A 27,736-nucleotide genomic window follows, 5' to 3' on the forward strand; every position below is an offset into this window, starting at 1 on the left:
CTCATCGTCTATTATAAACACTTTAATCCTATATATCCATGAAACAAATACAACTTTCCAAAATAAGAAAAAAAGCCATCATACACCACTCTCACAACCAAATCAGTCAACATCATCGGCTTGCGTGTCACTCACCCCCACCTTGGCCACACCCTCTGTTATCCCGCTCACGCCATCCTTCTTCCCTTCAAGAAACGGGTCCAGCTTCCCGCCCGGCAGCAGGACTCCAATGCGATCATAGAAGCTCCTCGCCCTCACGTACGGGTCCAGGTTCCAGTAATCCACCCGCAGCTTTTCCGCAATCTCGTCCCTCTTCTTCTTCAGTTCCTCGCTGTTACCACCTTGTATCCACTGCAGCGTGGCCTCTTCGTACTCCTTGACCAGCTCGGCGCGCGCGGCTTGCAGCTTGCTAATGGTTTCCTCATCCTTCATCTTGTCGTTCTCGCCGGGGATCGGCTCGACGTACTTGTACTCCCAGTCTTCCTGACCGTCAAGGTCCTTGGGAAGCTTCTCGGGGGAGATGAACTCGGACATTTCCGAGATGTTGTTGGTGAAGTGCACCTTGTTGGCTACGACGGGGTCGAGCCAGCCGCGGATTACGCGCCAGATGCCTGTGAGTTTGACACGTCAGTATATGGTAGTGGATGGGGAGGAAGAGGAGAAGCAAAGAAACATACCCTGGAAGATCCACGGTGCCTTGTGCACCAACACGGCGCCCAAGCACTCGGGGTAGTTGGCCTCGAAGCACTTGACCATGAACTTGACGGGGGCGTAGTCCATGTTGGCCATGGAGAAGCCGGTCATGTCGAAGACGATAGTCTGTAATGTCATCCCGTTAGTCCACGTCCTTGTCCAGCCGATTTCTTCAAACGTATCCAAAAACCTACCGCGGTATCAACACTCCCCTGCAACAACATGCGACAAGTCTCGATCAGATAAACCGTGTACCTCTCCAGACTCTCCTCGCTCTGCTCGCCCTGCTTGTGCAGCCTCACTCTCACAAAGCAAATTGGCCTCCCCTGTTTATCCACGCCATGGACATAACTCTTGCCCATCCGTGTCTGCGTCAAGAAATCAATCGCCAGCTTCTTCTTTGCAATCTCTTCCGATGTCTTAGCCTCCATCTTCTCCGCTTCCGCCGCCCCGCCCTCGCCAGAGCGCATAATGTCCGCATCCACCTTCATCTCGTTGTCGCGCCAGTTCATGGTAGAAATGAACATGACCAGCGCCTTCTCCACGTCCCACTTGCGCGCGCGCAAGAAGCGCAGCACCAGAGCGTCCGGGTGGTCGTGCTTGACCATGGACCAGATCGTCTCGCGGATGGCGGCAGGCGACTGAGAGGCGAGCGTCTCGTGGAACTTGGACAGCTGGTTGTACTTGTCGTCGTCGCCCGAGGTGGTGGAGGCGTTGAGCACAATGGCGGGGGAGCCGGGCGTGGAACCCGAGGCCGTGGAGGCGCTGTCGGTGGTGGTGTCGTCTGAGTCCTTCTTTTGCTTGCGCGAGAACATGGAAAGCTTGCTCTTCTTTTTCTTGTCATCGCCCTTGACGCTCACATCGTCGGAGGTAGCAGCGGGAGCGCTGGACTCGGAGGAGGGGGAAGGCGAGGAGACGCCGCAGACTTGGAAGATCAGCTTCCATAGTTGCTTGAGCTTTTCCTCTTGCTCGGGAGTGAGGTTGCCGGGGCGGCCGGGGGCGATTTCTCGAGACATGTTTGTGGTGGAGGACTCGTCGTCAAGAATGTCTTGGATGTTGTTTTTGATGGTGGTGTAAGAGGCTTCGGACGGAAGTTCCTGCTGCTCGGTAGACTTTTGACCGAGGAAACCGGTGATACCGTAGCCGAGACCTAGACCAAGGACAAAGAGGAGACCGAGACCGGTTACAGAAGCGCGAAGGACAACGGGTGTACTAGGCGCAAGGGTGGCTGTTGGTTTTACTGTTTGATCTCGCTTATTGACGGTAGTAGTACTAGTCGAGAGGTTGTTGCGACTAAAGAAGGCGGTAGTGGTGGTGGTGGTGGTGGTGGTAACGGTGGAAGGAGGGAAGAGGAGGGATTGGAACCGGGGACCTGGAGTGATCGCCGCTGCCCTAACTTTGGTGCTAACAGTTCGTCGACTCGAAGGACACGTAGAGGTAGCAAGGGGGGAAGTGGTGGAAACAGCAGATCTGGACAGAGCGGATCTCGTCAGCCGAAGACGCAGAAGTTGGGTCGGCGTGGATGGCGGTGGAAGTCTCATTCCCTTTGATGGAGTCTAGAAGGTAAGATACCAGGAATTGGGATACAGCAGGCTGACAGAGGATATGAAGAGGTACCTACTAACACTGGACGCACGTGTAGTAGCGGGTAGGGCGGGAGGGCGGGCAAGGCGGCAGCAGCGGCACCTAGGACGGGATGGTCGTGTAGTGTAATTAGGTAGTAGGGTAAGGTAGGTAGAGGTAGGTATGTACCGAGAAGGAAAGCGGTCACCAAAGTGGTCACCAGATTCGGAGGGGAGGGATACAGAAGAAGAAAGGGATTTGTGGTGATGGGGGCTGTGAGAATGATATTGCCCCAATTAACAAGGCCGGACAAGGCTAATCCCCGGGCGATCCGTGTCAGCTTTTGGAAGCGCAATTTCTGGGTGAGAGATGGCCGGGGATATGGGATGAAAAGCCCCTTGTTACCAAAGCGTCGATCAAAAGGCAAAAGGTACAAAAGTCAGTGATGAGTGGGCAATGGGAGAAGGCAAAAGACGGTGTCTAATCGGCACAGAAAACCGGAAATCCTCCATCAATCCTAGGCCGTCCAAGTGGGGGCAACTTGGAGAGCTGAAAGGGAACCATTGAATATCACAGTGCATTGTTGACCTGGAAAGGGAGATGAAGAAAAGAAGAAAAGAAGAAGAGAAGGAAAGACAGAGAATTCTCTCGCTGGATTACCAGCCATTGACCTTCGGTGTACATTATCCTCTTCATGGAGACTCCCAGAGGTGATCAGGAACATACTACCTCTAGGTACGCTAGTCTCCAATAACTTGAACCGTCCAATATTGGCGACTTGTCTTTGTCCCGGCTGACTCGCAACCCGAGATCCAACTAAAATTCCAGAAGCCGTGTAACAAAAGGGGCTCAATCAGACAAGGTTGGAATTGACCAGACGATCGCAGCCGTCAGTCAGCTGGGCAGCAATCATCTTCGAGGAACATGGAAGGTTGGTTGGTTGGAAGCGAAGAAAGCGAGAACCCCTCATGGGACAAATCGATGCAGTGGTCACCAATGATGAAATGCTCCCCCCGACCCATGCAGCGCTGCTCCTTTACAGGCAGGTGCACGTGCCTCTTTATGGTTTTTGCGTAAAGCTTGGCGTCACAATGTTACATCCACAGAGGGGACAACGACCAGAATCGTGGGGTCAATTAATGCCGTCGCGTCTCACTGCTTGGTGTTCGCGTCTCCCATGTCAACCATCAAGTCAACACCACCATCTTCGGCACCTTATCACCAACGTAAACACAAGAGAGACCACAACCGGCGCAACACCACATCTACCAGACATTGCATGCTATAGTCAGAGATCCTCCCAAGAATTAAGCACAACCAAGACCATACCATGCCCGACTCCCAAACCCCCGCGCCACAGCGCTCCACCTCCCGCCCTCGCACCCCCAACCGACCAACAACTCCCCTCCGCCCCTCCTCGCGCTCCTCCCTACGCGAATCCGCCCGCGAATCCATCCATGGCTCCAGCGCTTCATTTCCGCTCAACGCCTTTGAGCCCGCCTTCGCCGAGCTGGCCGACGCCATGGCGGACCTCGAAGCCAACATGATGCATTTCCAGCTGATGCACGAAAGCCTGGCCCGGTTCAGTGAGGACTTTGCCAGCTTTTTGTACGGGTTGAATATGAATGCGTTTTGTGTGGATTTCCCAGAGGGACCGTTGACGGAGAGCTTCAAGAGGATGAAGGAGAAGGAGGAGAGGGAGGCTGCTGCTGGTGGTGGCCAGGGACAGAATAACATGGAGACTGGGATTATGGGCACAGGGGCCGGGATGGCGACGGTTAAGCAGGAGAGGGAGGGGTTTGACGGGGAGACTACTTTTATGTTTGTTTCCTGCATACCTTGTCTGTCTCCCTTTTCCACAAGGCCATACTTGCTAACACCTGCTTTTCTTGCGTGCAGGACCACCGATACCTCCTTTGTCGATAACCCCACCTCCAACATCTCCGGCCCTACACCGCGAAAACCATTGGCGGCGCCCAAGACACCTGCCCCAAGACAGTCGAGGGTGCCTGCGCCGTCTGGAACGACCAGAGGCACGAGTGGAAGAGGTGTTGGTCGTGGTGTGACGCCAAGTTCTCGAACGACGAGCCGCGGTGCGATTACTAGGAGTACATCGAACGGGCGAGTTGGAGGGAAAGGTTTGAGGTGAAGACGACGATGTTGCGATCCAGTAATTGCCGCATGTTATGAGTAATGAGGATATGATATCGATACCCGCGTTTAAAGAAGGATCAGGATGCGCGCAACTGGTTCCGCATCGATAGAGGTCAACCGGCCGACTTTTGACCCTTGGAGGTCTTGGCCCACCCTTGCTCCACGAAATTGAGCGGGAACATACAGAGCCATGTCGACGATGGTACGATCATCCAAATGGCACTAGCTGTCTGGAGGGCATCATCTGACCACAACATCACGCCTCGGTCGCCTTGTTCAAATTCGCCTTCACCCTTTCAAGGCACTCCTCCTCGCCGCCACTACCACCAACCCATGACCCAGGGGCAGCAACAGCAATGGTCTTGGCCCTGGACTTGAGGCCCTGAGTGATCTCGAGGTTGGACTTGGGGAGATTGAGAGCCTGTACAGTTAGGTACATCTAGTCTCGGAGCTGTGTCTACTGCTTGCTCTTTCGCAATGTAATCATTCATGGGAGATGGGCCGAAGGTAATTCCGGCCTGGTGTGTTGGTTGTGGCGGAAGATAGCTCTGGTGAACAAACAGGTCAGAGGGAACTGAAACTCACCTCACTCAAAACCTTGACCACAGCTTTATTCGCCTCTCCCTCTTTTGCCTGCGCGGCAACACATATCTCGACTGCTTCGTCGGTGATGGAGGTTACGCCTTCGCGGGTTTTGCTCGCGCCTGGTTTGACGTGGCAGTGGATGTAGATGGTGCCGCCTTGGGTGCCTTGTGGTGAAGGTTTTTTGCTAGCTTTGCTGGCGACGAACCAGAGGGCTCTTTGGGTGGACATGGAAGGCTGTTCTGGTGCTCGGTTTGAAATTGGCTTTGGTGTATCAGGCTCTTTAAGAGTAACACAATGACTTTGACATCCCAGAGCAGAGGTGAGTGGTGATGGCGGTTGAAGTTCGCGAAATGGTTCGATCCGAACTTCAGGCCAGCGGGGTACCTGAGGAGCTGAGGTAGTATCCGCTAGAGTGAGCTTTGGGAGCTTGGCCCCTGTCTTTGGAGCTCTGATATCTGGGATTGAGCTCAACGCCAGCCCGGAACTCTGTGCCCATTGAAAGAAAACAATAGTGATTGATCGAAGGATCGTCCAATGTATACAAGACCATCATAAATCTGACACTCTAACAGAATGTATTTCACTCACTGACAATTCTAGTGTTGACATCTAGCTATCAAGCGCTCTCCATCCCCGGTGATGTCATCCCCGCGCTATCTTTTCAACCCCTGCCGCTTCCCCCTGTACGTATTACCTTAGGTAGCTGCCGCTAACGGGGAGGGGGGGGGGGGACGGCGCGGCACTCCTCGTCGGGTCGGATCGAGTTGAGTCGAGTCGAATTGACCTGGAACTGAATCCAATTTCATCAATCCATTCTCCTCCCCCCCATTACATTTCCTCCCAATTGAGTTACAATCCATCCAAAACCACCACCACCACCACCACCACTCTCAAAACAACAGCAGAAATGTTCGCCCGCACCGCCCTCCGCGCCACGGCGTCGCCCATCGCCCGTGCCTCGGCCCCCGCCGCCGCCAGCCGCTTCTTCTCCTCCTCGCCCGCCCGCCTCGTCAAGATCGGCGAGCTCCTGCCCGAAGGCGAGCTCCTCCAGGAAGGCTCCCCCGGCAACAAGGTCGACCTGCGCAAGGAGGCCGAGTCGGCCCGCAACATGCTGATTATCGGTGTCCCCGCTGCTTTCAGCCCCGCGTGCAGCGCGAGCCATATCCCGAGCTATATCCAGCATCCCAAGACGCAGGAGTTTGATGTCAAGGCGGTGGTGTCGGTTAATGATGCTTTTGTGTGAGTACCTTTTTTCTCTGTCTTTCTGGGGTTGGGGGGTTGGGGGTTGGTGGTTGGTGATAGTGGCTGGTGGTTGAGAGGGGAGGGTAGGGAGGGTAAAGGAGGGGAGGAAGGAAGAGAAGTGAACAGTACAAGGAGAAATTGAAGAGAGGCAGAACAGCAAGATGATGGCTACGAGAGGAGTGATGCTGAAGCCCTGGGAAACAACTTGGAGGAAACGCCCAATGCCACCAGCGGTTGAGAGGAGGCAAGCAAACCATGTTACCTAGAGACTCAAGCTAACAACTACAACAGCATGAAGGCATGGAAGGAGAACCTCGACCCCGCCGGCGAGTCTGGTGTAAGTTCTTCTCCATTTATCCCCATCGTGGCCATCACTTTTGCAACGATCCCTGACACACACGGTGAATAGATCCGCTTCCTCGCCGACCCCTCGGGATCGTTCACCAAGGCTCTCGACCTCACCTTTGACAGCAAGGCCATCTTTGGCAACGACCGTTCCAAGCGCTATGCCATGATTGTCGAGGACGGCAAGGTCACCAAGATTGCTGTCGAGCCGGACAACACTGGTACCGCTGTGTCGTTGGCCGACAAGGTCTTGGGTTAGACTTGAAGGAGATACATGATGATGATGGGGACTGGTGGAGTTTAAAAGTTCCATATATATAGAATATGATTAATGAACTACGTCGGATTGCACAGCTATCAAAGAGACGTACTGAAGGAATCACCAGATCCGTCTTTTACAACACCCTGTGATATCCAACGGCCCAATGCAGAACAAGAAACATTTTGATGCCTTCCAAAACCTAATAAGACAGTATATACAACTCCTGACCCCATTTCACCACATTCCTGGTCATACAATCTTCACTCATCACCACCATCATAATGTCAATCAAAGCATGGGCTTGAGATCATCGGCAACAACAAAGGGAGCCTCCGTCTTGGCCTTGATCTCGTCAACAGTGACACCATCAGCAATCTCAATGAGAGTAAGACCCTTGCCAAAGTCGACATCAAAGACGCCCTATCATCATCAGTCAGCATCTGTCTCATGTCCAAGGGGGGGGGGGGTCCAGTCCATGTAGGTAAAAACTCACCAACTCGGTAATAATCCTCGACACACAAGCCTTGCCCGTCAACGGGAACGCGCACTGCTTGACAATCTTGGCATTGCCCTTCTTATCCGTATGTTCCATCGTCACCACCACCTTGGTCTTCTCCGGGTTACTCACCAAGTCCATGGCGCCACCGAACCCCTTGACCTTACCCGGCAACATCCAGTTCGCCAAGTCGCCATTCGCGCTGACCTGCATGGCGCCCAAAATCGTCAAGTTGATGCGTCCAGCACGAATCATGCCAAACGACTCCTCGGACCCAAACACCGCCGCTCCCGGCGCCAGCGTGACCGTCTCCTTACCAGCATTAATCAGATCCGCGTCCTCCTCGCCCTTCTTCGGGTACGGGCCCAGGCCCAAAATGCCGTTCTCCGACTGCAACAGCACCTCAACGCCTTCCTCGACAAAGTTGGGCGCCAGCATCGGCATGCCGATTCCGAGGTTGGCGTACATGCCGTTCTTGAACTCCTTCGCCGCGCGACGCACGATGCGCTCGCGCTTGTTGGCCGTCTCGCCGCTTCCCAAAGCCGACTTCTTCGCATCCGGATCATTCGGGTCCTTGGCAAACGTGAACTTTTCAATGTTCTTCTCCGCCGTGCTCTGGATCACGCGCTGCACGTAAATGCCCGGCAAGTGGACCGCCTCCGGCGGGATCTCACCGGGTTCAACAATGTGTTCGGCCTCGACAATGGTCACTTTGGCGTTGCGGCCCATGGCGCCGTTGAAGTTGTGCGCGGCCAGTCGGAACTGGCAGTTACCCAGCCGATCGGCCTTGTAGGCCTTGACGAAAGCGTAGTCGCCTGCGATGGAGTGTTCGAGGAGGTAGCACTTGCCGTTGAAGACCTTGACGTCCTTGGGGTAGCTGAAGACGTCCGGGGTGCCGTCGGGTTTGTTCTTAAGCGGCAACTCACCCGTTTGCACGACGGTGCCGAACGCGGCGGGGGTGTAGAACGCGGGGATCCCTTTGCCGCCTGCTGCGCAGCGCTCGGCGAGCGTGCCTTGGGGGGTGAGTTCCAGCTCGACTTCGCCGGTCAGGTACATTTGCTCAAAGGTCTTGTTCTCGCCGATGTAGGAGGCGACCATCTTCTTGATTTGCTTGGTCTTGAGCAGCTTGCCGAGCCCGGAGGTGTCGGTGCCGGCGTTGTTGGAGACGGCGGTCAGACCGGTGATTTCGGGCTTGTGGATCACTTCGTCGATTAGAGTGTCGGGCACGCCGCAGAGGCCGAAGCCGCCGCAGAGGAGGGTGCTGTTGGGCTTCATGTCGGCGAGCGCGGCGGAGGCGGAGGGGTAGAGTTTGTTGATCTCGGGGCGACGGAGGGTGGTGGAGAAGCATCGCGCTAGGAGGGCGGAGTGCTACATTTTGGAGGTGTTTGTTAGTTTGGTGATGCCCATTTTTTGGGGGGGAGGTGAAAGTTCTTTGGTGGTGAGAAGAAAAGGTGTGTGGTGTTTTGGTGGTGGTGGTGGTGGTGGTGTTGACAATTATCGATGCCAACTGAACCGAACCAGGGGTCTCCGTTGTTCGCACTCGTTGTGCTCGCAAGGAAGAAGCTGGAGGAACAACTACTTACGTTGTTGCCATATTTGGCATACGCCCTCAGCGTACGAAGAGCTGTAGACATTTTGGCTGGTGATTGGTGTGACTTTTTTCTTTTCTCACAGGTCTTTCTATTTCCCCCAGAGAATGCGACTGAAGCTTCTCTTAAATAGCTTCTTTGGAAATCGCAATTCGGCCGGCAAGCAGCTGGACCTTGGGAAGTTTCACCTCGAACAATCGGAACGAGGCTAGAGTACTAGTCTATCTGGACGAGTCCTAGGACTGACTCTACACTTTTATAGTCGTCAATCGTCAATCGTATGTCGGTTCGTGAGTTCGGTGCCCTGGGTGGGTGATTCGCCGGGGAGGGGTTCGTCCGGGTTATTTAATAAATAGCAACGGGGGGTAGAAGCGGCAGATGAGGTTGTGTACGTAGGTACGTTGTATCGAAACCGGTAGTGTTGACTTGACCCGTTGATTTCCGTTCGACTACCTATCACTTCTCGAAGACAGGACAACAACCCAACAGAAGAAGGGGAGGGGGGGAAGTGGAAAAGGGTATCTTGGAAAAGAGAAGAGAAACAAAAAAAGAAGAAGATCAGGAGAGAAAAGAGTCAAGCAGCAGATGCGGCAGCGAGAGATATGTATCTATCAATGTGATAGTGAGACCACCTCTACACCACTTTTGTGTATGTAGTGTACGGATGAGCACCTTGCTGGACACCCGAGACAGCAGCATCCTTAAGCTCTTCCCGGTAGCTCTTTGCTGTTACCATCACTTACCGTCCCTTTTCCCCATCTTTTTCTCCCCTTGTCCTTCCGCTACATAGTCCGTGGTGTTGGTCGAGTGGACTAAATCGAGGCCGAACTAGTTGCCGTGACTCCAACGGTACCTCCAGCTTCCATGCTCCAGCGTGTTAATCATCTCCCGCCCTGGCCCGCCCGGTTGCCGCTTCGGAACCCTCCATCGGCAGAGAGTTTGTCCCCAAGGCCCCATTGTATCCTTGTTGTTCCGCGGTTTGCTCGGCATTAAGCGGGCGCGACGGGGCCGCGGGGAAATGTGTTTACGCGCGGATGGTGGGATGGGCGTTAGTTGGATCCGGGGGTTACATGCATGTTCCTGGTCCGAGATTTTAGGTCAAGCGACATCGTTTGTTATGTTATGTAATTGGAGATCTCTCTTACTAAGGACTGACAACTCGAACGACTTTTATAATATTTACTATTGCAGTGTTCCTGTTTGTATGCCCAGGAATTTGTTACTACATGTGACCTAATAGCGGACCTCACATAGAGTGCACTAACAAATATTAACTGGGCTTCGCTCTCCAACACTTTAGTCCGTCGTGGAGCACTAAATCTACTTGGGGGAAACCACTATGTACAATTCATCCCACACCATTTGACATCTCGCGGCTCCTGTCTTCAGTAACCAGCATCATATCGATACAATTTCAGACACACATTATAATCACTTGGTATTCTACATAGTTATCAACAATCGTCTGTATCTCCCCAGCTGACTTTCACATCTTCCTCTTTTCATCACTCGTACTCAAACCCAGTGCAGTCAGTATCCATCATCATCTAATTGAGGTTATGTATATGAAATGATTAAGGTAGCTATGCTAATGTCGCGTGTGTATCTACCCATTCTCCTAGCGCCCGTTGAGATGTTGTTCGACAGAGAAGGAAAAAGCTGCGCTTTAAAAACATGTATATGATTGTATGTCCCGAATCCGAGTAAAACTCCTACCGCATTCCAATCCATCCATCCATCCATCCATCCGTCCATCCATGCTCCCTGTGGTCTTCTCATCCTCATGTTCCAAAGGCAAATACCCCATCATTTCACCCTTGCGGTGCAATCAAGCCCAACCCAATCATGAAAGGCCCTTGATGTTATGCGCCCGTCGAAAGACTCCGGCACATGTATGCCTGTGCAATGCCGTAAAGCCGTTGAACCAAGCCAAGGAAAACCCGCTACACTAATGCGTCTCTCGACTTAAAAAAATGCGTAGGCTCAGATCAAGACGATTGTGGTGCTTGTGGTGATACTGGCGGTCTTTGGTTTGGAGAAAAACGCCCATAGAACGCCATTGCTGTCTTTCTCCCGATGGCATTCACCATTCGCAACTGCGCTACACGCGCCTGAGACAACTCTTTCGTTTGTGCCCGCCTTCATAGTGCGACCCGAGAAGATGCAAGGACAAGCTGTGCGATGAGATCGGCTGCGAGTGCTTTCCTTGCTGTGCTCCACTCTTTCCAGGCACACACCCAAAAATTGGCTTCCTCGTCGGCTCCAGATGTCAAAGAAGAAGTGTGCTAAAGATACTCTTGGAACATGACTTGGATCACCCAGTGCCCAAGGCCATCAATCGACTGGTATGAAGAATATGCTCCATCACGTAGGTGACGGCATTCGCTTGCCTTGGTCCGAGGGGTTGGCCAAATCATCCCCGAGGCCTGCGTCTCAACACACGGGTCGCGACCCCCAACATGTCTCGTACAGCATGGGCACGCTGCGCCAAGAGGTCATCCTAGCGACGGCTGCTAGAGGTAGTGGCAGGAGTGCTCGTGGGATTCACGATAGGCGCACCACTGACCAGATCAATGTTGAAGGTCCATTTACCTAGCGGCTTGGTTAGTACCGACGAGTATAACAAATTCCGCAACGAAAGTCTTACCTTTTTGAAGGTTCTCAGCAGTGTCCTCTAGAAGGATGACGCGCCGCTTGTTGCAGTACGACGTCTTGTCCATGATGTCCACCTTGAGACCGGGCTGGGCAAGGTCCTGGACCGGCTTCTCAAACATCTCAGACAGGTTCTCTACCGCCATCTCCAGGTCCTTTTGGTTGCTCTCGAAGATCTCGGTAAGATTGTTGCGTGCCAGGTAGAATGCAAAGGCGTAGGTCCACATGAGCGTTTGCCGGCACGTCTGCAACGCCTGCGATGCAGATTGCAGGTACTGGACTTCGATCCAGGACATGCCCGACTGCTTTTGTAGCTCCACCATCTTCTTCTCAGTCTTGACATATAGATCCTTGTCCAGCCGGGCTGACTGCTCGTGGTTGTGGTAGCGGTTGTAGTAGTGGAGGTAGCGCTCCAGGGAGACTCGGGACCTAGCCTGAGCGTCGCGGGCTTCGGCGCCGCTCTTTTCCTCAAAGCGGTTGCAGTTGTACCAGCTCGTGCCGTGTTCGGACCAAAGCCCCATACACATCCAGCAAAACTCGTATTTGCACTTGCGGCATGTCATGTGGTTGCAGCCGCCATTCTTCTCGATCGTGCTGTTGCACTTTGGGCATTCCTTGGTGTTGGCTGATATCCAATTGGCCGTTTCCGAGTCGTCTGCACATTTCTTGAGCCACTTCTTCACGAGCTCACAAGGAGCGGGCTGGTGGTCGGTGTAGATGCAGCCAAAGCAGAAGCGGTGGCCGCACAGACATGACACTGTGGGCACCACCTTGGTGAGGTCTTTCTTCTTGACACCGCACTCGATGGCGTTTGCGCAGTCAGGCGAGGGGCACCATTTGAGGGTGTCCTTGTCCTCAACGTATGTGCGCATGAGCAGCTCGTGATATCGTTCCGTCAACTCGGGCGTGACTAGGATATCGAGCGAGCGGGCATCGATAATGAGATTGCAGCCGTCGGCGGGACACTGGATACGGGCAGCCTCGCCTTCTTCGCGGATCTTTTGTGATAGGTACTGGCGGTAGCAGTCGACACAGTAACGATGGCCGCACTTGATGGCGAAGGACTCGAGGCCGTCTCCGTCTTCGCAGCAGATATCGCACATGAAGCCAGGGATGACCTGCAGCCGGGGCTTGTCGGCGGCGGTCTGTGCGAGGCCGGCCGCATCGAGAACTTGACGGGGTTTGTCCATGTAGTCCTCGATCAGACGCTCCCGGTTCCACCGGAAGTGCCGTAGCAAAATGGCCGCTTCTTCTTTGGAGATGTCGAGAATCATGTTAACCTCGTCGACCAGGCCATCCTGCTGTTTCTGTATGTCTTCGGGGCGGAACACCCTGAAGTCGATATCGAGGTAGTTGTGCTTCTTGGCCTGCTGGGAGTCCTTATTGCCGGTGTCCAGATCGGGCTCGTCGTCAAAGTCAAAGTCTGGCGGGATCGCGGGGTCAGTATACGGCGAAATGTCTGGGGGCGAGAAGTAGAATCATAGAAGTCTCACCCTCGGGATTAGACATGTCGTTGTCGCTGTCATCCTCCTGCATCATGTCATCCTCGGAAGAGAGGTTGGACATGAAATCGTCTTCGGAGTCCATGGCGTCGTCGGCGGCTGGGTCAGCGTCGCTATGGCTGTCGTCGTTGCCGTTGTGCGAGGTGGTGGTGGTGAGGGGAGTCGGGGGAGCGGCTTCGGGGCCCTGGTGTTGTTTGCCGGCTGAGGCGAGTTGGGTTCTCTTGTTTGGGAGAGTATCGTCCGAGATGGGGGACGTCGTCGCCTCAGCGGCCTTCCGCTTTCTAGTTTGGGGAGGAATGGTGCCGGCTTCGTAAGAGTCGAGAAAAGATCTTGGACTCGCCACCCGGATGCCGTAGTGGATGACCGAGGCCGGGAGTGGTGGAAGGGCGTCGATGGGTGAATGACTCAGCAGCAGAGAAACCTGGGAGTGACGTCGAGAGTCGAGATTGTTGGGGTTGATGCCGAGTAGCGCGGGGTAGCAGTTGTATTGATCGATGTCGGTCGCGGAAGATGATGCCGGGCAATATGTACGTGAAGTTGTATGTGACGGAATGAAGGGGAGTCGGGCGAGATGGGATGATTGCTTGGGTGGGTTTGTTGTTTTGGGTCAAGATGGGATTCCGGGCGGAAACTCCCTAAAAGCGGGCAGAGGCCCGTACAGGGTGCTAGTGTAGAATAGAGTACAGTATCTTTTGTACCAGCTACAGTATAGGTTAGATGTTAGAGGGCATTACTATTACTTAGTGTGCCTACTGGCTGGAGGCAGGTACCGTGCAATCACCTGCAGCTGGAGGCTTCCCTTATGTGTACTACCCGACCCGACGTACCTAAGGTAAGTAGTTAGCGGCAGGATACCTAGTCGACAGGAGACGGCAAGGGAATCACCTCTACCGACTTCTACTGTGGTTCACAACCTCAAGTGTACCTATGCCGCCGACTCGTGGAAGAGATGCCCTACACTACCTAAGGTAGGTAATGAGTGGACGATGTTTGATATACCTCTAGGTAGTTCCTTTTGGCTACCTAAGACAGTCCAAGTGTTGTAGTGACAGCACAACAGCGACGGAGTCAAAGAAGTGAACGAGGACGGGAGCTGTGCCCGGTGGTGCCTGCCTGTCACTCCTACCCGACTCACTGTTGCCCTGTTTGCTGATGCCTGTTTCTTGGCCGCTTCACGGCAAAGGCAAAGTCAGTCCCTTGCTGAGCTAACAGATTGACAAAGGTGGGTTATGTAGGTACACTACAGAATATTCAAGGTACACGCGCATTTGCTGTCAGGGAATTCAGTCAGCATTCTGTAGAGTTAGGATTTTGATTTCAAATGCCGTCCCCAGAGTTCCACTTGAAACTCCGCTGCCATCGAAAGGTGGATTCCGGGGAACATGGAAAAGGGACCATTTCCTCAACATGGGGGAAATTGTAAAGATACCTTATTATTTGTAGGTTGGAAAAAAATCGGACTTTGGTTTGACAAGATTCATTGTTCTGAGCTCAAGTGAACGTCAAAGGATGATCAAATTGGGCCAAAGTAGGTAAAGGTACCCAGACATGTTCCCGATCTTCGGTTCGTTCTCGTAGAGACCATCGATGGATAGATTGGCAGAGGTCAGTAGGTAGTGGTCAAGCAGCTCACGAGTGACCAGTCGGGAATAAGCTGGCTGGTCATGGGATAATTCAAGTCAGGAACTTTCAATATATCCAGCAGTTCAGGTGTGCCTTTCCCCGACTTTCACCTTGAAGGGGGGGGGGGGGGAGTTCAGATTGATGGGAGAGACTGCGTCGATCAAGTTGGAAGGTGGTCGGGTGGTCAATGACGGAGAAGTCTCAAAGAGGCATATGGGGGTTAGGGTTATAGTAGTTCACCTCACTAGAGGTACATACTACAAGATACGCTAGTGCAGAATGTAACTCCTGCTAGCGTCATAGGGCCCTGCCGAGCACGCGACAAAGGGTGCCCCCAAACTACACTAAGCTTCCCTATTCCAGAAAGATACTAATTTTCCACCAACACCCAACTCTAGATTGGATGCGCCATTGGCTCTTCCACCCTCATTGACCAAAGTCACTGGCCTGGTAATCATTCAGAAAGGATTCAAACGACATCAATGGGCTCAGAACGTACAGAAGACGACCACAGGTCGCGTCGCCGTGACGATCATCGAGACGCCCCCAGAGACAGAGACAGCGCAAGCACCAGCCGACACAACAAGCGCGACACTGCAGAAGACTCCCACAGACATCGCAGGCGCTCTCGGGACCGGTCCCCCAACAGATCTCGGTCTCCAAGGCGAGATCACCGAAGACGATCCAGATCACCAGACACCAAAAAGCGCCCATCGCGTTCGCGGTCTCCACGCGACAGGGAGAGAGAAAGAGGCGGCGACAGAGACAGAGACCGGGAGAGGAGAAGGGACAGGGACCGACGTGGAGACCGAGGAGAGGACGACAGTGACAGACGACACCGCCGGCGCGAAGACAAGGACAAGGACGGCTACTCGGATAGAGACAGAGACAGAGACAGGGAAAGAGACAGAGACCGCCGCAGGCATCGCTCATCAGAAAGACGTTCTACCCGGAGAGAAACACAGCAACCAGATGACAATGCCGACAACAAGCGCAGCCTAATCAAGCGAAGCGGTCCTTTACCTTCGCAAGGTGACTCCTTCGCTGTCAGCATTGGCGCAGAACCCGAGAAACCCAAGGAGAAGCCGAACTTTGGCAACACAGGTGTGCTCGCCGCCCAGTCCAACACGGTCACGCAAGCCGACGGGACCACGGTTACGCTCAAATACCACGAGCCACCCGAGGCCCGCAAGCCCGCCCCGCGCGACCAGTGGCGCCTGTACGTCTTCAAGGGCGACGAGGTCATTGACACCATCGAGCTGCATACGCGCAGCTGCTGGCTGGTTGGGAGGGACCTGGCCATTGCCGACTTGCCGGCCGAGCACCCGAGCATCAGCAAGCAGCATGCCGTCATCCAGTTCCGCTATACGGAGAAGAGAAACGAGTACGGGGATAAGATCGGCTGCGTGAAGCCGTATCTGATTGACTTGGAGAGTGCAAACGGTACCAAACTCAATGGCGACAAGGTACCGGATAGTCGGTACCTCGAGTTGAGAGACAAGGATATGATTCAGTTCGGGTCCAGTACGAGGGAGTACGTGCTTATGCTCCCGCCCAAGGATTGAGAGACGGGAAAAACGGGTACTACTGCTCGTGTTGTTGGGCCAAGGAGGACACGAAGGGGCGCAGCCATGGCATACTACCTCTCCCTGCAAATTCGATGATGGACGGGGCCTGGTATTCCCATACGTCCAGGTGCATGATGTCACTCTTCAACCGATCCGGGACCTCGGCAGAGTTTATGCCGAGTATGAGCACGGATTTGCCTACCATGGTGGAACAATACACCCATTGTCGCTTGGGCAGTCAGAGGCTATGGTGACCCCCACTGTTCAAACCGTCTGACTTCAACTGGATTTTGGCATGGCACGGCAGAGCAAACAGCCCGGATGACTTGGTTAACCAAGGACACGGATACCCGATGGTACGCTTATAATTAGAGTTCCATGGTGCAACCTCTCACCGGGCGTGGGATGGACTCATTCACCGCCGGCGTCTTGTTGGCATCTCGAGACCTTTTTGGCCCTCAATTTGCTGGATTAGTCTCAGGCCGAGAATGATGATGTTGACTGCCCGGGACTTGGCAGTGTTGGCGTTGGGCCAAGCGGTCCGGTGAAGGAAAGTTACCACAACGAACCTTCAAAGCCCGGCCGATAAGCATCCATGGTTGTCTATTATTGACCTAAAACACCCCATCCATACCTTTGATTCCCAAACAACGGACCTCGCCCGGTGAAATCGAAATTGCAACAGAAACGAGGGCACGTATCACGATGGTGACTAAGACGAGACTGTGACAGGTCCCTCGGTGTCAGTCTGGCGGAGAATATTGCCCATACCTGTGAATCATCGCGATTCATTTACCCAAGTAAACATACAATTAGTCAATGTATGTCGTTTGTCTAGTCTACTAGCTACCATTACCTCACCCCCGAACTCGGAATGCTGAACAGCCAAGTATTTTGTCCAGTGCATCATCCAGTTGTGCAATTCAATTTACATATATGTTCTCTCAACAATCCAGTCTCACAAGAAAGAAAGGCGATCGGATTCCCCAAACGGGTTATCGGTCAAGGTAAAACAGCGTCAACGTCAACATGCAAGGCTATGCTAGTCCGAGACCTGCCCTACCATAGATCATCTTACATGATGTTGAGGCTCAGCGCGGATATTCAGTTTACTTTGCGAGTTCTGTCAGGTAAGGTAGTCAGGTACCACAGCGTCATCAATGTTGCCAAAGTATCGATTGGCTCTCTTTTAGCCAGTGATACCCGGCGGCGGCGCCGTCTTGGCCCCTGAATACTTCGTTACCATGTCATGTCACTGTACGGCGTGGACGGTTGCCTACAAGTTTGGGCGGGTTTAAAAGGGGCCGGCGCGATGGGGAGATATGATTGCCGCCAAGGCTTCCTTCGTTGCCTTGCCTCCCGTCTGCCTTGTGCCTCAAACGTGCATGACCAGTAACTGGTCCGAAAAGGGAAAGCATGATGCTGCCCCTCAAGTCTTCTTTTGTTAGCAAAAATGTCATGGCGACGATGGGAGTCGGAACTTCAGATCAATAAGATCGGTTGAACTTTTTTTCGAAATCCAAGAAAGAGCACACACAGCAGGGACAACCGAAAGATGGGATGGAATGTTGAAGGGCATTATGGATGGTCACACACACCTGACCGAGATCCAGTCATTCATCCATCACCTATCACTCAAGAGTATCTGCCCTGGAGAACGACGGCAGACTGCAGTGGCAATCCATATGTATGCAGCCTTGAAGTACAGTGCATTCCGTCTCACGGCACATGGCATGGCATTATCACGACAGCAGGCAGGTGTACACTGTCAGTAGAGGTACAGTACAGTAGCAGTGAGCACCCTGGCCTCGCTTCCCCCTTCCTCCCGCCCCGCGATCCGCGGCACTTGCAAATGTCAACAACACTACATAACACATCACAGGTTCTCCATGGCGTACAATATCCGGCAATGATTCCAAGAAAAACCGGGAAACGAAACCATCCATTTCTATCAGTTTTTCCAAGCCCTGACTGTGCCGGAAAGGTACATCATCAAGTTTGTTGATGGAGGAGGGAAGATCCCCAAACAGCCAGGGGGGAGAAGCGGGCTCAAGGGGGGGAGCAGGGGGGCTCAGCTGCCGCCCACGATTGCACCCCTCGGTCACTCGATACGCGGGCCTCGTGACGGACCATTCAACGACGACGTTCCAGTTTCCACTTTCAACGGCAACTCCTCCTTCCATCATATTAGGAACATTATACTTTCTGTTCGCATTTTGTCAGTCGTCAGCCACACTCGTCCGGAGTTCCTAATGGATCGTCACAGTCACTCACTCTGTCAATCCCTCAAGCGAGGAGAGACTGAGAGAAACTGACTGTAGGACAGACTCACTTATACACATGCTCGTGATGGATCTCCATAGTGGCTAGCGGCCAAGATGTTCAAGACTGACCAACATCAAGGAAACTTGAAAGGCCTCTCCGGCTCGGTTGACCATGATTGACCATTCCGAGGAGTTGAAGACAGCTCGTGGTTGATGACGGATGGCAAATGGCAATAACTGGAGAAACGAGGAGGAAGACTGGTCATGTCACACTTTGCACTTGCACCTCGGATATTTCACTTTAGCGGCCGCGATTTGAGACTTTGAGATCCCGTTTATCCACCCATCCGCCCATCTCAAAAGCCCATTTTATTTAGCACTACAGCCGGGTTGTTTTTATACAAGCCCCAGATCTCTTATCAACTGCCTTGCTCTCTTTCAACTTACTATCTCAAAGTCGTTAGTTACAATCTCGCAGCTCCTTTCTGTTCCTGCCCACCGAGGAGAGTACCTAACCAAGGCGAGGCTCCTTCCATCAACTTGCCGTATAAGTGGCCTGCCTAAAAAGCTGAAACACGTATCGTCAAGAAGAGTCCCTCATAGCCACACGACATCTGCCTTGACATAAGAGTCACAAGCCCCCCTCCATCAGCACCCGAACCCTCTTTTCGGTCCCGCGGACTGACGCGATAATTCTTGCCCCTCTTACTCTGCCTTATCTGCCGGCTTGCTCAGTGTCGGTTGCTTACGACTGAGCTTCCTGTTTTCGACTCATTCTTCTCGGTTGTCTTTTTTTGCAACCAACTTTGACTCTTTCAGCCTCGAGTCTTCATACAATTCTTTGCGGTTATTGGTGGAAGTGAAGCTTCAGTCGGCTGTCAGAACCCTTTTTCTTCCCTATCTCACTTGGCCCTGCGGCCTGACTTCACGACGAGCATGGTATGTGTTTTTCTCTTAGCCTTCTCCTGTGCTGGCTAAACAGTATGGCATGTGAACTATTCAAGAGATATTTGGCTAACATGATACCTACAGGGAAGTGTCAACAAGCAAATCTCGCGCTTCGAAGTCACAGCGGTCTATACCCATCCGCAGGCCACTGCGGACATTGTCCTGGTTCACGGCCTCAACGGCCACCCAGAGAAAACATGGACGGCTGCCAACAGCGTGTTCTGGCCCACCGACCTGCTCCCAGCGTCTCTGGAGCTGAAAAACCAGCATGCCAACGTCCTGGTTTACGGCTACAATGCCGACGTCTACTCAAGGGGCACCAACACCCCTAGTAACAACTTCATTCACCAGCACGCCCAGTCTCTGGTCACCTCGCTTACATCGTTCCGCAAGAGTGAAGGGACCGAGAGACTGCCGATAATATGGGTGGTGCACAGTTTGGGAGGTATAGTAACCAAAAGGGCACTACTCTACTCGAATGATATCCGAGCCCATCAGCAAGAAGACCTGCGCTCAGTGTTCGTATCTACGTACGCCATCATCTTCCTCGGCACCCCACACCAAGGCTCAGACTTGGCCACCTGGGGCCGCATGCTCCAAGCCATGTCGGACGCTGTGATTCCCCGGCGCTTCTTTGAAACCGAATCCGTCCTGCTCAAGTCACTCAAGAAGGACAACGAGACCCTGCAGGGAATCAACAACCACTTCCTCGACATCTACCAGCGTTTCAAGATCCACATGGTGCATGAGAACCATACCACGGATTTGAGAGGAACAAGGGCGCTCGTGGTGGATGCGAACTCGGCTAGTCCGCAGTTGCAGGGCGTGATATACTATGGGATTGAAGCGACACACTCGGGCATGTGCAAGTTTGATGGGCAGAACGCGCCTGGGTATAGGAATGTGTCAACGGCCATTACGGAGTGGGTGGCGGTGGCTAGGGCAGTCATTGATATACGCTGGGAGGCAGAGGAGGAGGAGCGGAAGAAACGTGCGGCGGATGAGTACTATGAGAGGAGTGTGCAGGCTATGCAGTCCTACGTAGGTTTCTCTTCCTTTGAAGGGGTAGATCAAGAGGTGCTAACGAGATATCACAGCAACGCTCGCATTCGCCGGGTTATAGCAACCAGCAGTTTCCCTCCATCGGTAGGTTCCGCAGATCACCCTCACCCTGTTATGGCCATGACCATGACTATGGCTACGGCCGATATCTTCCTGCTCCTTACCCCCTTCCTGTTACGCCCCCTGGTTCTGGACAGCAGGCGAATGGCAGCCCGAGGGTCTGGTCATCGATAGAAGTAGAGGAGGAGACACATCATCATCTTCATACCTAGAGCGCTTTGCATCTTTCGTCTCATACACACCCTTCAGTCTTCACGGGAACATGGGCTGATTTTAGTTGCTGGGAATTTTCTCTGGCGTTGGTCATATAGACAATTACAGTAATGAGACTCTTCTACTTCAACACCACCCTCATGGCAACCAGAGACGTCCCAAGCTCCTAACGCCTCTGCCGTCGTCTCCGTCACAATCTGAGTTGTCCACGCGCGAGCCTACTTTGGTGTTGGAGCCGGGCGTCATCAGCCCTAGCCAGCCCGTCGATGGGAACAACGACGAACCCATCACCACTACTACCACCGACATCCAACCTCAACCACAACTTCCAGCGTCCCTTGCCCCCCAACAACCAAACTCACCTGCAGCACAAACCCACCGTCACTCCCAAACCCAAACCTCTTCCCCTGAACAACCAGAACCCCTATTCATCCACCCCGACTCCTTCCGGCCCAACTCCTTCTTCGTCGGCCGCGAAGACGAACTCCGCGGCCTCCACGAAATGCTTCAAGACCGCCGCCGCCGTCTCGAAGGCACCTCCGCCGTGCTAATCCAATGTCTCCCCGGCGGCGGCAAGACGCATCTAGCGCGCGAATACGTCTATCGCTACCGCGATCACTACCCCGGCGGCGTGTACTGGGTGCGCGCCAAGAGCAGAGGGGAGGTGGAATCAGGTTATTGGAGGGTTGCCAGGATGGAGATTATGCGCAGTAGTACTACTACTGATGCCACCTCTAACGACCACGTAACAAGTTTGGGATTGGGATTGGAAGCCTTGAGGGAAGATGCAAAGACCATGGTGCAGGTAGTCAAGGCGTGGTTTAATTCCCACAGGGACTGGTTGTTGGTGTTGGACGGGATCCAGTTCGACATCCCAGGCTTGTCAGAGTTCATTCCGGATGCACGACACACGAGTATTATCTATACGAGCACGGAGAGGGCGGTTACGGGCGATCCGAGGTTTGATAATCCGCAGGTTATGGAGTTGGGATTGTTGACTCCCAGACAAGCAGTGGAACTGCTGTTGACCGAATTGGACCGGAAGCCTACCTCTACTGTTTCTGCCTCCTCCGCCAATGATGCGGGAAATAATGGCAACGACCGAAAACAAGGAGGGTGGAAAGATGAAGAAGAAGAGAAACGAGCGCTGGAGTTGGTGAATCTGATGGGCAGGTTACCGCTCATGATCCATGTCGCGGCGCAGCATCTGAAAGCGACGAGGGAGCCGTTGGCGAGGTACTTGGCGGGGTGGAGGGCAAGTAAGCCGAAGCAGGTGGGCAACTTGCATGCGTATAAGAAGGTCAGGGAGCAGTTGGATGCGAGGGGGAACGTGGCGGCGTTGAATTTGGTGGGGGTGTTGGTTTGGTGGGAGCAGTTGGTGCCGGTTGAGATGGTGGTTTTTGGTAAGTTTTTCGAGATCTCTTTGTTCTTGTTTTCCTGAAAGAGCAGGGGAGGGGGTGAAGAGGTGTTTTCGAAGGTGCTGGAAGGGGGTATTTGGGAGGTGGAAGGGGGTAATGGAGTAAGGGGGAGTTCAATAAAGTCAGCTAGGTATCAGAAGAAAGAACATTTTTCATGAAGTCATGAAAAGAAAACCTGGAAGGCGAGTGCCTTTCCAAATGGAAGAAAAAGGTCTGATTTCATAATGAAACGGCTGATACTAACACCCAACCTAACAGGCCTCTCAGCTTTATCTCGTGATACCCCCGTCAAAACCTGCGATGCGTCCCATAGGAAGACGACGCTCAACAACACCCTCAAAGTCCTTATCAAGTTCGCCCTCATCGAGCGGACCACCGAGTCCCACGACAGCATCACACCCCTGACCCGCAGCGCTAGCACAGTCAGCTCTCGCACTTCCGCCAACCGCAGTCTCGACACTCCTGGCACGAATCAACACCGGAATTACAGTGACTCCTCTGATTCGCTCGACCTCTTGCGGATTCACTCCGTCATCCAAGCGTTTTTCATCGAGACGCTGGCAGAGGAAAAAACTGCGGTGGCTTGGATCGAGAGGGCTGCGGCGGTTTGGTGTAGGTCTTTTGACGAGGCGCATAGGCGTATTGAGGCGTCCAAAAGAGAAGGTGGAGGGGGGCGCGAGGCGTTTCAGGGTCCAAGGGTGGGAGTGCCGGATGATTATAGGAGGTACTGCATCCATGGGCAGAAGCTGCTGCAGAATATTGAGAGGTTTGGTAATGAGAAGAGGGATCCCCAAAGGAGGTTGGAGAAGTGGAGATGGATGGTAAGACAAAGGGTAGAGGAGGCTGGGAGGGGAGTGGAGGAGCTGAGTCGGCTGGAGCGGTTGATGGGGGTTGAAGATGTGGAGGTGGTAAGTGTGTTTGATGGAAATAATAGTGGGAGCCAGGAGGGTAGTAGTATGTCGGAAGCAGATTCGAATGATACGACTGCGCCGAGTCAAGAGAGTCAAGAGGAAGGTCACGTCGGTCCGGGAAGCTGGGAGAGGGCATTTGGGGGCGTCGCGGTAGATGAGGGGTTCACACCGATGGAGTCGCCTAGTAGTTACCACTTCTCGACTGCTTCGGGTCGTCGGAGGCCGTTGAACTTGACGATGACGATAGCAGGTCAGGCAGCTTCGGGTCTGTCCTCGTGGAGGGAGAGGGGGATGGAAGCCACGGCGCCGTATCCGACCGAAGGAGTGATGCCCCCGACTCCTGGACTGGATAACAAAATCAGAGGTTTGCTGGAAGACGAAAGGACTGTGGTCCCGGCCGCTGTTTCGGCTTATTATGAACCTGTCGACGAACAACCTCACGATGAAGTCGACCAAGCAGCCCTCACACCTATCGTCGAAACCCCGAGTGTCTACACGGCCCTAGACGGTTTGGAGATTCCCACGCCCGCTCTTGAAACAGGACTCTTTGAGGAGTGGAACGCCGTCGTTCCCAACCACCGCGTCATCAAGAAGCAAGAAGCCCGTCGGTACCACGACCGCGCCGGAGCCTGGAGAGATGTTAGGACTGTCGGCGATCCAAGAATGGGAGTCACGCTGGATGTGGCTGTTGGATCGTTGGCTGGAAAGCCCGCGACGGGTGCAGGTACAAGTGTTGTGCCTGTATGGCCACCGCGCAGAACAAGGCGGGTGACGGCCCAGACACAGAGTGAAGCGCAGCTGGAGCTGAACAAAATTCGACAGAAGGTCGCGGGCACGCAAGCTGTTATTGCTCAGGCTCAGGCTCAGGCTCAGGCGGTTACTGACGGAGGTCTTGGAGGATTCGGTGATAGCTTGACGCCGCCAATGCCGCCTAGGAAGATGAGTGGAGGGGGGCTGTCTGCCGTGAGCGATCTCTCTCCTCCTACGCCGTCATCGAGCGGGTTGCTTTCTCCGAGTGGATGGCTGAAGAGGTTGAGGGAGGGCCTTGGCTCGAGTGCGCAGAGTGTACCAACGGCGGTTGGTTCGACAACGCCAGGCATGCCTCAGGGTCAGCAGCTTTCTCGGTCAGCGCCGCAGGAAGATGAGCTTATGATCGTCCCTGGTCCTATCTTTAGAGGAAGTCGAACATCCCGCTCGAGTCCGGCTGACCTTATCTCCTCTCCTTTTCCACCTCCTTCTTTTGCTGCTACTGCTGATCTCGATGAGTCTTTGGTTCGCCCGTCTCAAGCCGCCCATCGATTCTCCGAGCCGTCAAGTCAGGTCGATTGGAATCAAGACGCGGATTATCTCTCGTCTTCCCAGCCTGCTGGTCCTTTACCCCAATGGGATCATTCTCCGAGGTATACGACCCTCGGACAAGAGCCCAATCGACCCACAAATGCGCCGCCGCCGCTACACCCTGTTACCGGACTGCCGTATACCACGGTTGCGACTCGTCCAGGGCCGTCACCACTGATAGTTCCCGGTGCGGTCCAGGGTCAAGTTCCCACAGGATATACTTCCCAGCCGATGTCTAGGGATCCGTCACATCAATCGTCCGCATCGGGGATCGGGCAATCATCTGGAGGAGCAAGTAATCACAGTCCAAGTCCGTTGTCGTTATCGGTGCAGAATGTCAAAGGGTTCTCGTCATCTTCGCCAATGTTAACGGGGACATCGAAGCCTAGGCCGATTGTGAACACTGGGAAAGTGGCTGCTGGAAGTCCTTCATCGGGGATGAGCAACAACAGCAATCCCACAGTTCCCGGCACCAACCTGAATGCAAGTGGCATGGGCAACAGGCCTTCACCCATGCAGCTGCAGATGCCTCTGATGCCCATCAGTATCAACGCTCCCGGGTCAGGCGCCGGTCGACTACCTCAGAAGATCCAACAGCAGCAGCAGCAACACCGACCAGCGTCGTACACAGAAACCGAACCCTCGCCTAGGACAGAGAGTGCGTTTCCAGGTGTTGACACGAGATATTCGCGGTGGGACGAGAATCAGATGCATGCTCATGGCCATCCTCAAAGTGCTTCGGCTTCCTACCAATCTCCCACGGCCGGTGGTCATGTCCATCAAAAGCCGGCAACTTCCACCGGTCCCGGAATGACGGCCACCGCAGCATCTTCGACTTCAGCCCCCCATCCACAACCAGCGCCCGCCATCCTCTGGCGGAATCTGGGCAGAGGTTTAACGAGAAGGAAGACCAAGGAGCGGATTCAGAATGTGCTTAGTGCTAATAGCGGCCGATCGCAATCTACGAGTCCATCTGCTTTCCCAACTAGATTACGACGAGGGAGTGGACAGCATTCTGGATCAGGGCAACATCATCCGTTGGCGAGTTCAGCTACTTCCACCACTACTGCTGGAAGTGCAACGCAGGGCCAGGAACATGCGGGACGTCCAGATATGATGGCATCTATATCGAATATGGGCGGACAGTTTCCCAGTACTCCCGTGTCTTCTGTTTCTGCTATACCGTCTACTCCAGCACAACAAACCAGTATTGGCTCACTCTCCGCGGTAGCTAGCTCACCCGTTACTCCAGGTCCTGGATCAATCCCCTTGCTACAGTATCAGGAACAGCGAAGTTCATCCTCCCCAGCTCTTGGAACGGGAGTAGGGGTAGGAGCAGGCATCCTCCTCAGCGACGGAACCATCTTCCAGTTTCCTAGCAGCAGCGGTGTTACATCACCTTTCACTCCAGTGACTGATGTCAGTATTGGATCCCCTATTGTCGGTCGAACGACGGGACAAGAACATGGTTTTCCGCCGCCTGGGTCGCCGGTAGCAAGTGGATTAGCATGGGAAGCGCAGCAGTCGCGTTCAAGACCTATGGCCACGCCTATTCAGGGAGGAATGACAAATGCTGCGCTTGCAATGACACCTACTACCTCTAGCATGGGACCGCCAACCATGCCGCCCACGCCCCCGACCGCTACGGGTTTGGGAATCGCCAGGAGGAAAAGAATTGTTCATCAGCTGACTTCTTCTTCGCCTGGGTTACAGTCTCCACACCCAAATCCCAATACTCGTCCTTTGAATTCCTCATTGCGTACGTTACCCTCTGGACCTTCGTTGGGTTCAGTGCCTCGAACACTTACTTCACCTGTGCCCTACGTTCCTGCTTCTCCCAGAGTCCCCGGTGCGAATCCCAATGCTGGCACCTCCAGTCCTATACCTGGTGCTGGTATTGCGATTACAGCACGAGGAGGGGTTCGAGGAACAAGGACGAGAGCTAGAAGCGGAAGTAGTCCTGGACCTTGGAGGCCTTCGACAATGGCGTCCATGTCAATGGGGAGTTTGCATAGGCCTTGGAGTCGTGGACATGGGGCGGGTGGAACTGGTTCTGCTTTGCTTTCGAGGTCTGACAGTCCGAGTTTGGGAACGGCTGATGCTGGGAGGGGGGGTTCTAGGCAGGCTCAGCAGGGGAAGGAGGGAGGGAGGAGAGGTAGTGGTGGTGATGACGGTGCGGATGTTGGGATGGGATTGGGAGTTTTGCCGCCGTGAGGAGGGAGAAGAGTGGTGTTCTATTTTCCAGTGTGTCTGTGATATTATTGTGTTGCTGTTATTCTCATGGGCTATTCGTTGTTTGTTTGTCCGGGAGGCTTTAAGGGGTTTGCCATTTCGATCGTATACAAGTATCAGGTGCAGGCACGGATGGAGGATCTGAACATATGGCTTTTTACGGGTAAACTGGTTGGCACAGGACACGTGGGTAACATTTACAGGGACTGGGGGTGTTGTGCGTTTTTAACTGTGATTACTTTTCGTGAGTTCAAGCTACTTGGGGACATAACGATTGAAGCTGGGAGTATTTCGCTGTCAATCACCTTCATAATCCATGTCCACGATGACGAGTTCAGCACATACTTTAGTTTCCTTAATCATAGCATTTGGCGGCGCCAAAATGTTTTTCAATCTCTAGCGCCTTTGCTTCTAGCCCTGTTCTTCAACATTGTGCGTATCTCCAGGCGCAAGTGCCGTTGTATTTCTCTATCGTTGGTGTATGAGAGATCGATTCACTCCCCAAGTCTGAGCCATCCCAATCGTCAGTAACCTTCCACTTCCCTTCTCTAAATCTCCACCGCCAAACGCGAGTCCAACTATTTCCAAGCCTCAGCACCCCTCACCAATTCCATCCCTTCAACCCACTTATAGAAGGAATCGTTAGCCACGTCCTTTGCTTCCTGCTTTACTTCGCGGTTATCTTCGTCCTCGTCTTTATTCCCATCAAGACTCTCTTCCTCCACTTTAAGCTGCCAAGCCCTTACCCTTCCCTTTCGCTCCTCTTTCAAGTCCTCTGCTTCTCTCCTGACCGACCCCTCCCAGAAGGTACCTTCATCACTGGTCCGCTCCCATGTAGCCTCATCCCCATTGTTCCCATCATCACCACCCCCACCCCCAATCCAACCATTATCCTCTTCCTGATCTTCAACCCAGCCATTATCATCCTCCCTCACTGCCCCCTCCACTTCCTTCTCCCCCCTCTCCACAACAAGCTTCACTTCCTCCTCCCGTCTAGCTAGTTCCCTCCCTTCTTT

At 53.7% G+C, this 27,736-nt stretch overlaps 9 protein-coding genes across 9 annotated transcripts; 4 read left to right on the top strand and 5 right to left on the bottom strand.

Moving 5' to 3' along the window:
- Window positions 1–102: 102 nt before the first annotated feature.
- NEUTE1DRAFT_48089 (uncharacterized protein) lies at window positions 103–2,234 on the bottom strand (the record flags this gene model as incomplete). The annotated part of the gene is made up of 3 exons (XM_009854528.1): window positions 103–611; window positions 678–819; window positions 888–2,234. The coding sequence occupies 3 exons, from the start codon at window positions 2,232–2,234 to the stop codon at window positions 103–105; spliced, it is 1,998 nt and encodes a 665-aa protein (XP_009852830.1).
- A 1,352-nt stretch (window positions 2,235–3,586) lies between these two features.
- Window positions 3,587–4,405, top strand: NEUTE1DRAFT_123623 (uncharacterized protein; the record flags this gene model as incomplete). The annotated part of the gene is made up of 2 exons (XM_009854672.1): window positions 3,587–4,077; window positions 4,156–4,405. The coding sequence occupies 2 exons, from the start codon at window positions 3,587–3,589 to the stop codon at window positions 4,403–4,405; spliced, it is 741 nt and encodes a 246-aa protein (XP_009852974.1).
- A 200-nt stretch (window positions 4,406–4,605) lies between these two features.
- NEUTE1DRAFT_85194 (uncharacterized protein) lies at window positions 4,606–5,325 on the bottom strand (the record flags this gene model as incomplete). The annotated part of the gene is made up of 2 exons (XM_009854673.1): window positions 4,606–4,831; window positions 4,996–5,325. 2 exons carry the CDS (start codon window positions 5,221–5,223, stop codon window positions 4,667–4,669), a joined length of 393 nt encoding a protein of 130 aa, XP_009852975.1.
- A 519-nt stretch (window positions 5,326–5,844) lies between these two features.
- On the top strand, window positions 5,845–6,967 carry NEUTE1DRAFT_123625 (uncharacterized protein; the record flags this gene model as incomplete). The annotated part of the gene is made up of 3 exons (XM_009854674.1): window positions 5,845–6,234; window positions 6,529–6,574; window positions 6,647–6,967. The coding sequence occupies 3 exons, from the start codon at window positions 5,903–5,905 to the stop codon at window positions 6,839–6,841; spliced, it is 573 nt and encodes a 190-aa protein (XP_009852976.1).
- Window positions 6,925–8,974, bottom strand: NEUTE1DRAFT_66517 (succinyl-CoA:3-ketoacid-coenzyme A transferase subunit A; the record flags this gene model as incomplete). The annotated part of the gene is made up of 3 exons (XM_009854675.1): window positions 6,925–7,264; window positions 7,338–8,708; window positions 8,924–8,974. 3 exons carry the CDS (start codon window positions 8,972–8,974, stop codon window positions 7,133–7,135), a joined length of 1,554 nt encoding a protein of 517 aa, XP_009852977.1.
- Window positions 8,975–10,456: 1,482 nt separating this feature from the next.
- NEUTE1DRAFT_117663 (uncharacterized protein) lies at window positions 10,457–11,222 on the bottom strand (the record flags this gene model as incomplete). Its single annotated transcript, XM_009854676.1, has 1 exon — window positions 10,457–11,222. The coding sequence occupies one exon, from the start codon at window positions 10,712–10,714 to the stop codon at window positions 10,487–10,489; it is 228 nt and encodes a 75-aa protein (XP_009852978.1).
- A 13-nt stretch (window positions 11,223–11,235) lies between these two features.
- NEUTE1DRAFT_85203 (uncharacterized protein) lies at window positions 11,236–13,168 on the bottom strand (the record flags this gene model as incomplete). Its single annotated transcript, XM_009854677.1, has 3 exons — window positions 11,236–11,521; window positions 11,577–13,004; window positions 13,075–13,168. 3 exons carry the CDS (start codon window positions 13,166–13,168, stop codon window positions 11,430–11,432), a joined length of 1,614 nt encoding a protein of 537 aa, XP_009852979.1.
- Window positions 13,169–15,386: 2,218 nt separating this feature from the next.
- NEUTE1DRAFT_16038 (uncharacterized protein) lies at window positions 15,387–16,271 on the top strand (the record flags this gene model as incomplete). Its single annotated transcript, XM_009854399.2, has 1 exon — window positions 15,387–16,271. A coding segment is annotated over one exon (885 nt), but the record flags the coding sequence as incomplete, so codon positions are not given.
- Window positions 16,272–19,474: 3,203 nt separating this feature from the next.
- NEUTE1DRAFT_102565 (uncharacterized protein) lies at window positions 19,475–27,721 on the top strand (the record flags this gene model as incomplete). The annotated part of the gene is made up of 7 exons (XM_009854678.1): window positions 19,475–19,477; window positions 19,571–20,527; window positions 20,584–20,632; window positions 20,920–22,224; window positions 22,498–24,502; window positions 24,878–26,571; window positions 27,354–27,721. 7 exons carry the CDS (start codon window positions 19,475–19,477, stop codon window positions 27,719–27,721), a joined length of 6,381 nt encoding a protein of 2,126 aa, XP_009852980.1.
- Window positions 27,722–27,736: the final 15 nt, after the last annotated feature.

Source organism: Neurospora tetrasperma (genome assembly GCF_000213175.1).
Source record: "Neurospora tetrasperma FGSC 2508 unplaced genomic scaffold NEUTE1scaffold_5, whole genome shotgun sequence".
NCBI classification, from domain to species: domain Eukaryota; kingdom Fungi; phylum Ascomycota; class Sordariomycetes; order Sordariales; family Sordariaceae; genus Neurospora; species Neurospora tetrasperma.